Here is a 15,262-nt window from a genome sequence, read left to right on the forward strand (position 1 = left end):
GAGAGAGAGAGAGATTGGGAGTGTGAGAGAGAGAGAGAGATTGGGAGTTTGACAGAGAGAGAGATTGGGAGTGTGAGAGAGAGAGAGACTGGGAGTGAGAGAGAGAGATTGGGAGTGTGAGAGAGAGAGAGATTGGGAGTGTGAGAGAGAGAGAGATTGGGAGTTTGAGAGAGAGAGATTGCGAGTGTGAGAGAGAGAGAGATTGGGAGTTTGAGAGAGAGAGAGATTGGGACTGTGATAGAGAAAGAGATTGGGAGTTTTTGAGAGAGAGAGATTGGGAGTGTGAGAGAGACTGGGAGTGAGAGAGAGAGAGATTGGGAGTGTGAGAGAGAGAGAGACTGGGAGTGTGTGAGAGAGAGATTGGGAGTGAGAGAGAGAGAGATTGGAAGTGAGAGAGTTTGAGAGATTGGGAGTGTGAGAAATAGAGGGACTAGGAGTGAGAGAGAGAGAGATTGGGAGTGAGAGAGAGAGAGTGATTGGGAGTGTGAGAGAGAGAGAGATTGGGAGTGTGAGAGTGAGAGAGATTGGGAGTGTGAGAGAGAGAGACTGGGAGTGAGAGAGAGAGAGATTGGGAGTGAGAGAGAGAGAGATTGGGAGTGAGAGAGATTGAGAGATTGGGAGTGTGAGAGATAGAGAGACTGGGAGTGAGAGAGAGAGAGATTGGGAGTGAGAGAGAGAGACAGAATGGGAGTGAGAGAGAGAGAGATTGGGAGTGAGAGAGAGAGAGAGTTTGGGAGTGTGAGAGAGAGAGATTGGGAGTGAGAGAGAGAGAGAGAGAGATTGGGAGTGTGAGAGAGAGAGATTGGGAGTGTGAGAGAGAGAGATTGGGAGTGTGAGAGAGAGACAGATTGGGAGTGTGAGAGAGAGAGAGACTGGGAGTGAGAGAGAGAGAGAGATTGGGAGTGTGAGAGGGAGAGATTGGGAGTGTGAGAGAGAGAGAGAGATTGGGAGTGTGGGAGAGAGAGAGATTGGGAGTGTGAGAGAGAGAGAGATTGGGAGTGTGAGGGAGAGAGAGGCTGGGAGTGTGAGAGAGTGAGAGATTGGGAGTGTGAGAGAGAGAGAGACTGGGAGTGAGAGAGAGAGAGAGATTGGGAGTGAGAGAGAGAGAGAAAGAGAGGTAACTGCACCTAGAGAGAGAGAGACGGAGCGAGAGAGCGTGAGAGAGAGAGAGGAGAGGAAACAGCAGCTGGAGAGGAAAAGCTGGAGAGAGAGAGAAACAGAGGCCTGAACCGCGAGACCGGAGACCGGGAGGAGCAGCCCGAACCAGGACAGTAAATAAGAGGCCTGGGGAGGGTGAACCCGAGAACGCGAGGCCCAGAGACCGCGGGATCGGAGACCGGGAGGAGCGGCCCGAACCGGGAAAACGAGTAAGAGGCCTGGGGAGGGCGAACCCGAGACCGCGAGGTCGGAGAACGGGAGGAGCGGCCCGAACCGGGAAAACGAGTAAGAGGCCTGGGGAGGGTGAACCCGAGACCGCGAGGCCCAGAGATCGCGGGAACGGAGACCGGGAGACCAGGGCAGAAAACAGCCTGGTGAGTCAAAAAACCCGGGGGCCTGAGACCGACACGACGACGCGAGGAGATCCGCCCAGAGCGCGGAAAGCGAATGAGTCCGGGACACGGAGAGTGGACGAGTTTGGAACACGGAGAGAGAGAGCGAGTCCGAGACCCGGAGAGCGAGTGAGAGAGTCGGAAGAGAAAAAAAAAACGGAGAAATAAGTTTTACCTAATTCTACCTAAGTTTCATTTTACTTAAAGTTAGTTCGGAAAAAGTTTAATTTTATTTAAATTTAGTTCGAAAAAAAACCTGAAAAAAGAACAACAAACCCGCGAGGAAAAGGAATAGAAACCCGAGAGAAACGATAAACTACCCGAACCAAGAGCCTGTGAGAGAAAGAGAAAGATAAACCTTTTAGAACAGCTATATCAAAGATGAACCCCTGAAAAACTCCCAATTTTGGACCTAAAAGTGGGCTAAGGTGGAACACGACACAAAAAAGAGGAAAAAAAAAGATATCTATCTGAGACAAAAAACAAACAACTACAATGAGCAGGGAAATGATATATCCTGAGCAATGCACAAAAAATAAAGCAAAGGAAAAATACAAGTACACAACACTAAAAAATAACCCAGAGATCCTCTACGTTGACTATACCACACACAAAGGGACTAAGCTGAAGAACAACCTCATATTCTACACCGAATACGTCACCTCCTGGAAGGAGACTTTACAAAAACACTACGCATACGTCTCCAGTGAAGGTATTGGCAGTGGAGGCAGACTGAAAATATGTAAAGATGGAAACCTAGATAAAGATGACCCCCTGCTAACCATAAGCTACTACAACAAAAATAGAAAGATCAGGATACAGGGGAATGTGGAAAATCTGGACTCCTTCGAAAAGGAATTCCCCCAGTTGAAAACTAAGGCAGACACAAAGAGGACCAATGGACAGGAAGCAAAAGAGAGTCGAACAGAGGATGATGAGAGCCAAGTGGAGGAAGAAGAAGAGAGACCAGCAGAGGAAAACACCTCCCTGTCCATCTCCACCCCCCCCACACCTCTCAACGAAAACAAAATGATGAAAGAGAATCTGGCCAAACTAGAACTTGATTTCAACGAATACAGAGAAACACTGGCCAAGAATCTGAAGGAGGAATTCAAACAGCTAAAAACGGAACACGAGTCCACCATCCACAAGCTGAGAAAGACCATAGAGGAGCAAAGAAATGAGATCAAAGAACTCCGTACTCAACTAAACAAAACGAAGGAGACCGTAGAAAGGCTCAGCAGGCAACACAAACCTCTTAAGGTCCAAAAACCTGAGGACACAAAAACAACACACACAAGGACACAGAACCCGCCAGATGCCACCCCACACGAAGACACACCGAAAGCCACAAACCCCGCTCCAACCAGCCCTCAGTCGAATCATGCCCAGACTACTGCTACCCAGTCCTCACACACAGGAACACAAAAACCAACAGATACCCCCCCAAACGAGGACACACCGAAAGCCCCAAACCCCGCTCCTGCCACACAACATATCCCAGAAACCCAGCCAACAACCAGCCGCCAGGCGAGTCCTACCCAGACTACTGTTACCCAGTCTGAAAAACCAGCCCCTCAGGCGGTCCTGCTGACCGACTCCAATGGAAAGTTTCTGGACCCCCAGAGGCTGTTCCCAGACCATCAAGTCCTGAAAAAATGGTGCAGCAACACAGACCAAGCAATGAAGATCCTGAACAAAGAATCCCTTGGAAGCCCCAAATGGATTGTGATCCACACAGGCACGAACGACCTACGCACCCTACAGGAAGGCACTGCTAGGGCGGTGAGCAGGATGGCGGAAAAGGCCAGCAGGGAATTCCCCGAGGCGCGGATCGTGATCTCCACACTACTGCCCAGAAAGGACACCCCAGCCTATATAATCCACAACACCAACAGGGAGATCGACACGAGATGTTCTGTCCTCCCCAACGTCTCCCTGGCCCATCATCCAAACATCAACACAAGGGACCTCTATGACGAAATACATCTACTCAAACAGCGGATGTGGGTCTTCGCAAGAAACCTCATAAACACTGCCAAAAGACGCAGCCCTCCCACCCCCTCTACCATTGGGAGCCCAAACAGGACCACCAATGTCCCCCACCCCCCATTACAAAACCAACAACAGAACCGTGCTTTTATACCAGACCCAAGACCCCCCTCTAGACCACAGACTGTAGACCAAGAACTGAGAAAGATCATGACGATGCTGAACAGCCTGATAGAAAGCTGGAGAAATTATTAATATTGTTATTTATCATTATCATTATTGTTATCTTATCAGTATTATTACTATTATTAGATAGATATATGTGCATGCCTCATGAAATTTATACTAAATCATCATTTAGCATCATAGAAAATAGTGTTTCCACACTCATCCCACAAAATAGGTCCATTTTATTTCGTTTTATTGAACTATATAAATGCGTTCTTTCCACATAAGCTGCTGGAATATCCAGGGCCTCCGCTCCTCAACTTTTGGGATGAAGAGTACAGACCCTGAATTCCTAAAAGCTATAAAAGACATTGATATAATTGTGTTAACAGAAACATGGTGCCAAAAGGACGTGCCGACCCACTGTCCTCCAATGTACCATGAAATCATTGTGCCCTCAGTAAAGAACACTAAAACACGCAAGGGCAGAACCTCCGGGGGAATATTGGTGTGGTATAAGGGAGAACTGGACAAACACATCTCACCGGTAAAACAGGGAAAATCACACGTATGGCTAAAACTAGATAAAAATATAGGAATAGCAAAAAAAGACGTTTACTTATGTGCGATCTACATACCTCCAATAGAATCGCCATATTTTGAAGAGGAGTTATTTGATACTCTCCACATGGAAATCAGCCATTTCCAGGCCCAAGGAAAGGTGATAATATGTGGGGACCTAAATGCAAGGACCGGTTGTGAACCTGACTTCATAGACCCACAGGGAAACAACCATGTGTTTGGCCAGACCCCTTTAGATGTCACACCAGCCATCGCAAATCGGAACAACCTTGATCGTGAAATAAATAAAAGTGGTAGGGAGGTAGTGCAACTCTGCCGAGCCTTAGGCCTGTACATAGTTAACGGTAGGTTCAGAGGGGACTCCCTAGGGAGACTCACATACTCCTCAACTCTTGGGTCTAGTGTGGTGGACTATACAATCACTGACCTGGACCCCTGCGATATCAACTCATTCACTGTCAGGCAGCAATCCCCCCTCTCAGACCATAACCAAATAAATATGTACCTTAAACTTTCTGCCCAAACTACAGACACAAAAAAGGAACCCAGTAAGCTCCATAAAATAAACCAGACATACAGATGGGCCCCAGACAGTGGAGAAAAATTCATCACAGCACTAAAGTCACCTGATCTCACAAGTAAAATATCAAAATTTAAAGAAAACCCATACGAGATCACCAGAGATGGTGTAAACATGGCCATAGAGGATATAAATATGATCTTCCATGAGGCAGCTGTAAAAGCCGACCTTCTGAAACAGAAGAGGAAGCGTCACAAAAGACAAAATAAAAATAAGAAATGGTTTGACCACGAATGCAAAAATGCCAGAAAAGACCTGAGAAAAATATCAAACCAAAAGCATCACCAACCAAACAATCCGGACCTACGTACTAGATACAATGAAACCCTCAAAAGATATAAACACACCATTAGGAACAAAACACAAAACTATACCCACAAAATACTCGAAGAAATTGAAAACTCCACCAATCCAAAACAATTCTGGGAAATGTGGAATAACCTGAGTACAACACAATTGCAAGCATTACCAATCCAAGATGGCGACATCTGGAGAACACATTTTGAAAACCTCTACAAAGACATCCCAATAAACGAAACAAACCCAAGTCAACATCAGGTCACAGAAAAACTCCACACATTAGAAGCAACAATTAAAGACAACCAAAACCCTCTAGACTCCCCAATCACATGGAAAGAACTGGCCACAAAAACAAAATCTCTCCACCTAAAGAAAGCCTGTGGCCCAGACAACATCAAAAATGAAATGCTCAAGTTCAGCAATATGGAGATGCAGGGTGCGGTACTCAAATTATTCAACATCATATTACGCTCAGGCTGTTTTCCCGATATCTGGTGCCAAGGACTAATCTCCCCCATATATAAAAGTGGAAACAAATCAGACCCAAATAACTACCGCGGCATCTGTGTCAACAGTTGTCTAGGGAAGTTATTCTGCAGTATTCTAAATAGTAGATTACTTGATTTCCTTAACAAACATAATATCCTCAGAAAAAACCAAATAGGCTTTCTTCCAAAACACCGCACCGCCGACCATATCTATACCCTTCACACCCTCATTGAAAAACATATACACCAAACAAAAAATGGGAAAATATTCGCCTGTTTCATCGACTTCAAGAAAGCCTTTGACTCTATATGGCACGAAGGTCTCTATTATAAACTTCTTCAGTGTGGAATAGGGGGCAAAGTCTATGACCTTATTAAATCAATGTATCTGAAAAACAAATGCGGGGTCAAAATTGGAGACAAACGCACCGATTTCCTCACCCAGAGAAGAGGCGTCCGGCAGGGCTGCAATTTGAGCCCGACCCTGTTCAACATATACATAAATGAATTAGCAGACATGCTGGAGCAAAGCGAGTCACCAGGTCTCCGTCTCCTGGATGGAGAAGTGAAATCCCTGTTCTATGCGGACGACCTGGTTCTGCTGTCTCCCACAGAACAGGGATTACAGCAACAACTAGACCTACTCGACAAATACTGCCAAAATTGGGCTCTAACAGTAAATCTAAAGAAAACCAACATCATGATTTTTCAAAAAAGGCCCAGATGTCAGGAAAACAAATACCAGTTTACCCTCAGTGATACCACTATAGGACACACTATGAGCTACACCTACCTTGGTCTAACTATTACAGCATCAGGGAGCTTCAGCATAGCAGTGAATGCACTAAAAGAAAAAGCCCGAAGAGCCCTATATGCAATAAAAAGAAAATTCTACAACATCCAAATCCCAATCAAAATCTGGCTCAAAATATTTGACAGCATAATCCTGCCCATTGCACTGTACGGTAGTGAAGTATGGGGCCCGCTAAATCACCAACGCTACACTGAATGGGAAAAACACACAATAGAAGCCCTACATGCAGAATTCTGCCGAAGCATCCTTTGCACCCAAAGAAAAACGCCAACAAATGCATGCAGAGCCGAACTAGGCAGATACCCACTGATAATAAACATCCAAAAACGAGCACTAAACTTCCTAAATCACCTCAAATCTAGCTCCCCAGACACCCTTCATTTCAAAGCCTTTCAGACCCAAGAGCTAAACGCAGAAAAGAGTCCCCTGAGTCAGCTGCTACTGAAACTAAGTACTCAGCCGGACCCTGACCAGCCCCAGACCAACACAGCCGTCCAAACACCAATCCGAGTGAACCAAATCATTAAAAAATGCAAAGAAACCTACCTGGAACATTGGAACAAAATAACCGAAAGCCAAAGCAGATTAGAATGTTACCGGGACCTAAAAAGAGAATATAAACTGGCAGACTACCTCACGACCATCAGAGACACAAAACAGAGACAGACCCTCACCAGGTACAGACTACGCGACCACCAACTGGAAATTGCATAAGGCAGATACAAGAAATCCTGGCAGCCTAGAGAGAATAGAATATGCGATCAATGTCTGGCCGGCGAGGTTGAAACAGAGATGCATTTCCTCCTAAAATGCGAAAAATTCAACACATCAAGAAACATATTATTCAACAAGCTAAGCCAAACAACCCCAGATTTCAAGGAATTGGATGACCTGTCAAAATTGAGATTAGTCCGAGGAGAAGGAGACAGACCATACCTTGGGGCCAAATATGTAACAACATGTCACAACCTGAGTACTGTTTAAAATTAAGACTGTTTAAAATTAATATTTAACGTACCAAATGAAGTACAAAGACTGTTTAAAATTAATATTGTTTAAAAGTAATATTGTATGTACCCAACAAAAGTCAAATCGATTGACACCTACATAATGTCGGAAAACTGTAACTTTTTGCTATGTAAGCTTTGGCAATATGGTTCTCTGTAAACTTTCATGGCAATAAAGCATTTGAATTGAATTGAATTGAATTGAGTGGGAGTGTGAGAGAGAGAGACTGGGAGTGTGAGAGAGAGAGATTGGGACTGTGAGAGAGAGAGGCTGGGAGTGTGAGAGAGAGAGACTGGGAGTGAGTGAGAGGGAGAGACTGGGAGTGTGAGAGAGAGAGACTGGGAGTGTGAGAGAGAGAGACTGGGACTGTGTGAGAGAGAGAGGGACTGGGAGTGTGAGAGAGAGATTGGGAGTGAGAGAGAGAGAGATTGGGAGTGTGAGAGATACAGTAACTGGTAGTGAGAGTTAGCGAGATTGGGAGTGTTAGAGAGAGAGAGACTGGGAGTGAGAGAGAGAGAGAGGCTGGGAGTGTGAGAGAGAGAGATTGGGAGTGTGAGAGATAGAGAGACTGGGACTGTGAGAGAGAAAGAGATTGGGAGTGTGAGAGAGAGAGATTGGGAGTGTGAGAGAGACTGGAAGTGAGAGAGAGAGAGATTGGGAGTGTGAGAGAGAGAGGTTGCAAGTGTGAGAGAGAGAGAGATTGGGAGTGTGAGAGAGACTGGGAGTGAGAGAGAGAGAAATTGGGAGTGTGAGAGTGCGAGAGATTGGGAGTGTGAGAGAGAGAGAGATTCGGAGTGTGAGAGAGAGAGACAGAGAGTGAGTGAGAGGGAGAGACTGGGAGTGTGAGAGAGAGAGGCTGGGAGTGTGAGAGAGAGAGACTGGGAGTGTGTGAGAGAGAGAGAGACTGGGAGTGTGTGAAAGAGAGAGATTGGGAGTGAGAGAGAGAGAGATTGGGAGTGTGAGAGAGAGAGAGATTGGGAGTGTGAGAGAGAGAGAGACTGGGAATGAGAGAGAGAGAGATTGGGAGTGAGAGGGAGAGATTGGGAGTGAGAGAGATTGAGAGATTGGGAGTGTGAGATAGAGAGAGATTGGGAGTGTGAGAGAGAGAGAGAGATTGGGAGTGTGAGAGAGAGAGAGACTGGGAGTGAGAGAGAGAGTGGCAATATGGTTCTCTGTAAACTTTCATGCCAATAAAGCATTTGAACTGAACTGAACTGAACTGAGTGAGATTGGGACTGTGAGAGAGAGAGGGGCTGGGAGTGTGAGAGAGAGAGCGTGGGAGTGTGAGAGAGAGAGACTGGGAGTGTGAGAGAGAGAGGTGGGGACTGTGAGAGAGAGAGGCTGGGCGTGCGAGAGAGAGAAACTGGGAGTGTGTGAGAGGGAGAGACTGGGAGTGTGAGAGAGAGAGACTGGGAGTGTGAGAGAGAGAGACTGGGATTGTGTGAGAGAGAGAGAGACTGGGAGTGTGAGAGAGAGATTGGGAGTCAGAGAGAGAGAGATTGGGAGTGTGAGAGATAGAGTGACTGGGAGTGAGAGATAGAGAGATTGGGATTGTTAGAGAGAGAGAGACTGGGAGTGAGAGAGAGAGAGAGATAAGGAGTGTGAGAGAGAGAGAGATTGGGAGTGTGAGGGAGAGAGAGGCTGGGAGTGTGAGAGAGAGAGATTGGGAGTGTGAGAGAGAGAGAGACGGGGAGTGAGAGAGAAAGAGAGATTGGGAGTGTGAGAGAGAGAGAGATTGGGAGTTTGAGAGAGAGACTTGAAGTGAGTGAGAGGGAGAGACTGGGAGTGTGAGAGAGAGAGACTGGGAGTGTGAGAGAGAGAGACTGGGACTGTGTGAGAGAGAGAGAGACTGGGAGTGTGAGAGAGAGAGAGACTGGAAGTTTGAGAGAGAGTGATTGGGAGTGAGAGAGAGATTGATCGTGTGAGAGAGAGAGATTGGGAGTGTAAGAGAGAGACTGGGAGTGAGTGAGAGGGAGAGACTGGGAGTGTGAGAGAGAGAGACTGGGAGTGTGAGAGAGAGAGACTGGGAGTGTGTGAGAGAGAGAGAGACTGGGAGTGTGAGAGAGAGAGACTGGGAGTGTGAGAGAGAGAGACTGGGAGGGTGTGAGAGAGAGAGAGACTGGGAGTGAGAGAGAGAGAGATTGGGAGTGAGAGGGAGAGAGAGACTGGGAGTGTGAGAGAGAGAGACTGGGAGTGTGAGAGAGAGAGATTGGGAGTGTGAGAGAGAGAGAGACTGGGAGTCAGAGAGAGAGAGATTGGGAGTGAGAGAGAGAGAGAGACTGGGAGTGAGAGAGAGAGAGATTGGGAGCGTGAGAAGAGAGAGATTGGGAGTGTGAGGGAGAGAGAGGCTGGGAGAGTGAGAGAGAGGGACTGGGAGTGTGGGAGAGAGAGAGAGACTGGGAGTGTGTGAGAGAGAGAGATTGGTAGTGTGAGAGAGTGACTGGGAGTGTGAGAGAGAGTGATTGGGAGTGAGAGAGAGAGAGATTGGGAGTGTGAGAGAGAGAGATTGGGAGTGAGAGAGAGAGAGATTGGGAGTGTGAGAGAGAGAGAGATTGGGAGTGTGAGAGAGAGACTGGGAGTGAGAGAGAGAGATTGGGAGTGAGAGAGAGAGAGATTGGGAGTGAGAGAGAGAGAGATTGGGAGTGTGAGAGAGAGAGAGATTCGGAGTGTGAGAGAGAGAGACTGAGAGTGAGTGAGAGGGAGAGACTGGGAATGTGAGAGAGAGAGGCTGGGAGTGTGAGAGAGAGAGATTGGGAGTGAGAGAGAGAGAGATTGGGAGTGTGAGAGAGAGAGAGATTGGGAGTGTGAGAGAGAGAGAGACTGGGAATGAGAGAGAGGGAGATTGGGAGTGAGAGAGAGAGAGATTGGGAGTGAGAGAGATTGAGAGATTGGGAGTGTGAGAGAGAGAGAGATTGGGAGTGTGAGAGAGAGAGAGAGATTGGGAGTGTGAGAGAGAGAGAGACTGGGAGTGAGAGAGAGAGAGAGATTGGGAGTGTGAGAGAGAGAGGGGCTGGGAGTGTGAGAGAGAGAGCGTGGGAGTGTGAGAGAGAGAGACTGGGAGTGTGAGAGAGAGAGGTTGGGACTGTGAGAGAGAGAGGCTGTTCGTGTGAGAGAGAGAAACTGGGAGTGAGTGAGAGGGAGAGACTGGGAGTGTGAGAGAGAGAGACTGGGAGTGTGAGAGAGAGAGACTGGGACTGTGTGAGAGAGAGAGAGACTGGGAGGGTGAGAGCGAGATTGGGAGTCAGAGAGAGAGAGATTGGGAGTGTGAGAGAGAGAGAGATTGGGAGTGTGAGGGAGAGAGAGGCTGGGAGTGTGAGAGAGAGATTGGGATTTTGAGAGAGAGAGAGACTGGGAGTGAGAGAGAGAGAGATTGGGACTGTGACAGAGAGAGATTGGGAGTGTGAGAGAGACTGGGTGTGAGAGAGAGAGATTGGGAGTGTGAGAGAGAGAGATTGGGAGTGTGAGAGAGAGAGACTGGGAGTGTGAGAGAGAGAGATTGGGAGTGAGAGAGAGAGAGATTGGGAGTGTGAGAGAGAGAGTCACTGGGGTTGAGAGGGAGAGAGATTGGGAGTGTGAGAGAGAGAGAGATTGGGAGTGTGAGAGAGAGAGACTGGGAGTGTGAGAGCGAGAGATTGGGAGTGAGAGAGAGAGAGAGATTGGGAGTGTGAGAGAGCGAGTGACTGGGGGTGAGAGAGAGAGAGATTGGGAGTGAGAGAGAGACTGGGAGTGAGAGAGAGAGATTGGGAGTGTGAAAGAGAGAGAGATTGGGAGTGTGAGAGAGAGAGACTGGGAGTGTGAGAGAGAGAGATTGGGAGTGAGAGAGAGAGAGAGACTGGGAGTGAGAGAGAGAGAGATTGGGAGTGAGAGAGAGAGAGATTGGGCGTGTGAGAGAGAGAGAGACTGGGCGTGAGAGAGAGACTGGGAGTGAGAGAGAGAGAGATTGGGAGTGTGAGAGAGCGACAGATTGGGAGTGTGAGAGAGAGAGACTGGGAGTGAGTGAGAGGGAGAGACTGGGAGTGTGAGAGAGAGGGACTGGGAGTGAGAGAGAGAGAGACTGGGAGTGAGAGAGAGAGAGATTGGGAGTGAGAGGGAGAGAGAGACTGGGAGTGTGAGAGAGAGAGACTGGGAGTGTGAGAGAGAGAGATTGGGAGTGTGAGAGAGAGAGAGACTGGGAGTCAGAGAGAGAGAGATTGGGAGTGGGAGAGAGAGAGAGACTGGGAGTGAGAGAGAGAGAGATTGGGAGCGTGTGAAGAGAGAGATTGGGAGTGTGAGGGAGAGAGAGGCTGGGAGAGTGAGAGAGAGGGACTGGGAGTGTGGGAGAGACAGCATCAGGGAGCTTCAGCATAGCAGTGAATGCACTAAAAGAAAAAGCCCGAAGAGCCCTATATGCAATAAAAAGAAAATTCTACAACATCCAAATCCCAATCAAAATCTGGCTCAAAATATTTGACAGCATAATCCTGCCCATTGCACTGTACGGTAGTGAAGTATGGGGCCCGCTAAATCACCAAAGCTACACTAAATGGGAAAAACACACAATAGAAGCCCTACATGCAGAATTCTGCCGAAGCATCCTTCGCATCCAAAGAAAAACGCCAACAAATGCATGCAGAGCCGAACTAGGCAGATACCCACTGATAATAAACATCCAAAAACGAGCACTAAACTTCCTAAATCACCTCAAATCTAGCTCCCCAGACACCCTTCATTTCAAAGCCTTTCAGACCCAAGAGCTAAACCCAGAAAAGAGTCCCCTGAGTCAGCTGCTCCTGAAACTAAGTACTCAGCCAGACCCTGACCAGCCCCAGACCAACACAGCCGTCCAAACACCAATCCGAGTGAACCAAATCATTAAACAATTCAAAGAAACCTACCTGGAACATTGGAACAAAGTAACCGAAAGCCAAAGCAGATTAGAATGTTACCGGGCCCTAAAAAGAGGTTATAAACTGGCAGACTACCTCACGACCATCAGAGACACAAAACAGAGACAGACCCTCACCAGGTACAGACTAAGCGACCACCAACTGGAAATTGAAAAAGGCAGATACAAGAAATCCTGGCAGCCTAGAGAGAATAGAATATGCGATCAATGTCTGGCCGGCGAGGTTGAAACAGAAATGCATTTCCTCCTAAAATGCGAAAAATTCAACACATCAAGAAACATATTATTCAACAAGCTAAGCCAAACAACCCCAGATTTCAAGGAATTGGATGACCTGTCAAAATTGAGATTAGTCCTGGGAGAAGGAGACAGACCATACCTTGGGGCCAAATATGTAACAACATGTCACAACCTGAGGACTGTTTAAAAGTAAGACTGTTTAAAATTAATATTGTTAAAAGTAATATTGTATGTACCCAACAAATGTCAAATCGATTGACACCTACAGAATGGTGGAAAACTGTACCTTTTTGCGATGTAAGCTTTGGCAATATGGTTCTCTGTAAACTTTCATGCCAATAAAGCATTTGAATTGAATTGAATTGAATTGAAATTGAATTGAATTGAATTGACTGGGAGTGTGTGAGAGAGAGAGATTGGTAGTGTGAGAGAGTGACTGGGAGTGTGAGAGAGAGTGATTGGGAGTGAGAGAGAGAGAGATTGGGAGTGTGAGAGAGAGAGATTGGGAGTGAGAGAGAGAGAGATTGGGAGTGTGAGAGAGAGAGAGATTGGGAGTGTGAGAGAGAGACTGGGAGTGAGAGAGAGAGACTGGGAGTGAGAGAGATAGAGATTGGGAGTGAGAGAGAGAGAGATTGGGAGTGTGAGAGAGAGAGAGATTCGGAGTGTGAGAGAGAGAGACTGAGAGTGAGTGAGAGGGAGAGACTGGGAGTGTGAGAGAGAGAGGCTGGGTGTGTGAGAGAGAGAGATTGGGAGAGAGAGAGAGAGAGATTGGGAGTGTGAGAGAGAGAGAGATTGGGAGTGTGAGAGAGAGAGAGACTGGGAATGAGAGAGAGAGAGATTGGGAGTGAGAGAGAGAGAGATTGGGAGTGAGAGAGATTGAGAGATTGGGAGTGTGAGAGAGAGAGAGATTGGGAGTGTGAGAGAGAGAGAGAGATTGGGAGTGTGAGAGAGAGAGAGACTGGGAGTGAGAGAGACAGTGAGCTTGGGAGTGTGAGAGAGAGAGGGGCTGGGAGTGTGAGAGAGAGAGCGTGGGAGTGTGAGAGAGAGAGACTGGGAGTGTGAGAGAGAGAGGTTGGGACTGTGAGAGAGAGAGGCTGGGCGTGTGAGAGAGAGAAACTGGGAGTGTGTGAGAGGGAGAGACTGGGAGTGTGAGAGAGAGAGACTGGGAGTGTGAGAGAGAGAGACTGGGACTGTGTGAGAGAGAGAGAGACTGGGAGTGTGAGAGAGAGATTGGGAGTCAGAGAGAGAGAGATTGGGAGTGTGAGAGAGAGAGAGATTGGGAGTGTGAGGGAGAGAGAGGCTGGGAGTGTGAGAGAGAGATTGGGATTTTGAGAGAGAGAGAGACTGGGAGTGAGAGAGAGAGAGATTGGGACTGTGACAGAGAGAGATTGGGAGTGTGAGACAGACTGGGTGTGAGAGAGAGAGATTGGGAGTGTGAGAGAGAGAGATTGGGAGTGTGAGAGTGAGAGACTGGGAGTGTGAGAGAGAGAGATTGGGAGTGTGAGAGAGAGAGAGATTGGGAGTGTGAGAGAGAGAGACTGGGAGTGTGAGAGAGAGAGATTGGGAGTGAGAGAGAGAGAGAGATTGGGAGTGTGAGAGAGCGAGTGACTGGGGGTGAGAGAGAGAGAGATTGGGAGTGAGAGAGAGAGAGAGACTGGGAGTGAGAGAGAGAGATTGGGAGTGTGAAAGAGAGAGAGATTGGGAGTGTGAGAGAGAGAGACTGGGAGTGTGAGAGAGAGAGATTGGGAGTGAGAGAGAGAGAGATTGGGAGTGTGAGAGAGAGAGTGACTGGGGGTGAGAAAGAGAGAGATTGGGAGTGAGAGAGAGAGAGAGACTGGGAGTGAGAGAGAGAGAGATTGGGAGTGAGAGAGAGAGAGATTGGGTGTGTGAGAGAGAGAGAGACTGGGAGTGAGAGAGAGACTGGGAGTGAGAGAGAGAGAGATTGGGCGTGTGAGAGAGCGACAGATTGGGAGTGTGAGAGAGAGAGACTGGGAGTGAGTGAGAGGGAGAGACTGGGAGTGTGAGAGAGAGAGACTGGGAGTGTGAGAGAGAGAGATTGGGAGTGTGAGAGAGAGAGACTGGGAGTGTGAGAGAGAGAGATTGGGAGTGAGAGAGAGAGAGAGATTGGGAGTGTGAGCGAGAGAGTGACTGGGGGTGAGAGGGAGAGAGATTGGGAGTGTGAGAGAGAGAGAGATTGGGAGTGTGAGAGAGAGAGACTGGGAGTGTGAGAGAGAGAGATTGGGAGTGAGAGAGAGAGAGAGATTGGGAGTGTGAGAGAGAGAGTGACTGGGGGTGAGAGAGAGAGAGATTGGGAGTGAGAGAGAGAGAGAGACTGGGAGTGAGAGTGAGAGATTGGGAGTGTGAGAGAGAGAGAGATTGGGAGTGTGAGAGAGAGAGACTGGGAGTGAGAGAGAGAGAGAGATTGGGAGTGTGAGAGAGAGAGTGACTGGGGGTGAGAGAGAGAGAGATTGGGAGTGAGAGAGAGAGAGAGACTGGGAGTGTGAGAGAGAGAGATTGGGAGTGAGAGAGAGAGAGAGATTGGCAGTGTGAGAGAGAGAGTGACTGGGGGTGAGAGAGAGAGAGATTGGGAGTGAGAGAGAGAGAGACTGGGAGTGAGAGAGAGAGAGATTGGGAGTGAGAGAGAGAGAGATTGGG

The 15,262-nt window shown here is 47.9% G+C and overlaps 1 protein-coding gene across 1 annotated transcript in view; it reads left to right on the top strand.

The window, feature by feature from the left end:
• Positions 1 to 1,223: 1,223 nt before the first annotated feature.
• LOC147118818 (uncharacterized) overlaps positions 1,224 to 15,262 on the top strand; it is a 76,611-nt gene continuing 62,572 nt past the window's right edge. Inside the window, exons 1-2 of the mRNA XM_085983975.1 lie at positions 1,224 to 1,271; positions 1,794 to 3,291. Coding sequence (XP_085840101.1) covers positions 2,046 to 3,291 — 1,246 coding nt within the window. The 5' untranslated portion in view covers positions 1,224 to 1,271; positions 1,794 to 2,045. The remainder of the gene's footprint in view (positions 1,272 to 1,793; positions 3,292 to 15,262) is intronic.

The sequence above is a fragment of the Somniosus microcephalus genome, chromosome 4 (genome assembly GCF_052327205.1).
Source record: "Somniosus microcephalus isolate GS21.2 chromosome 4, FLI_Smic_1.0, whole genome shotgun sequence".
NCBI classification, from domain to species: Eukaryota; Metazoa; Chordata; class Chondrichthyes; order Squaliformes; family Somniosidae; genus Somniosus; species Somniosus microcephalus.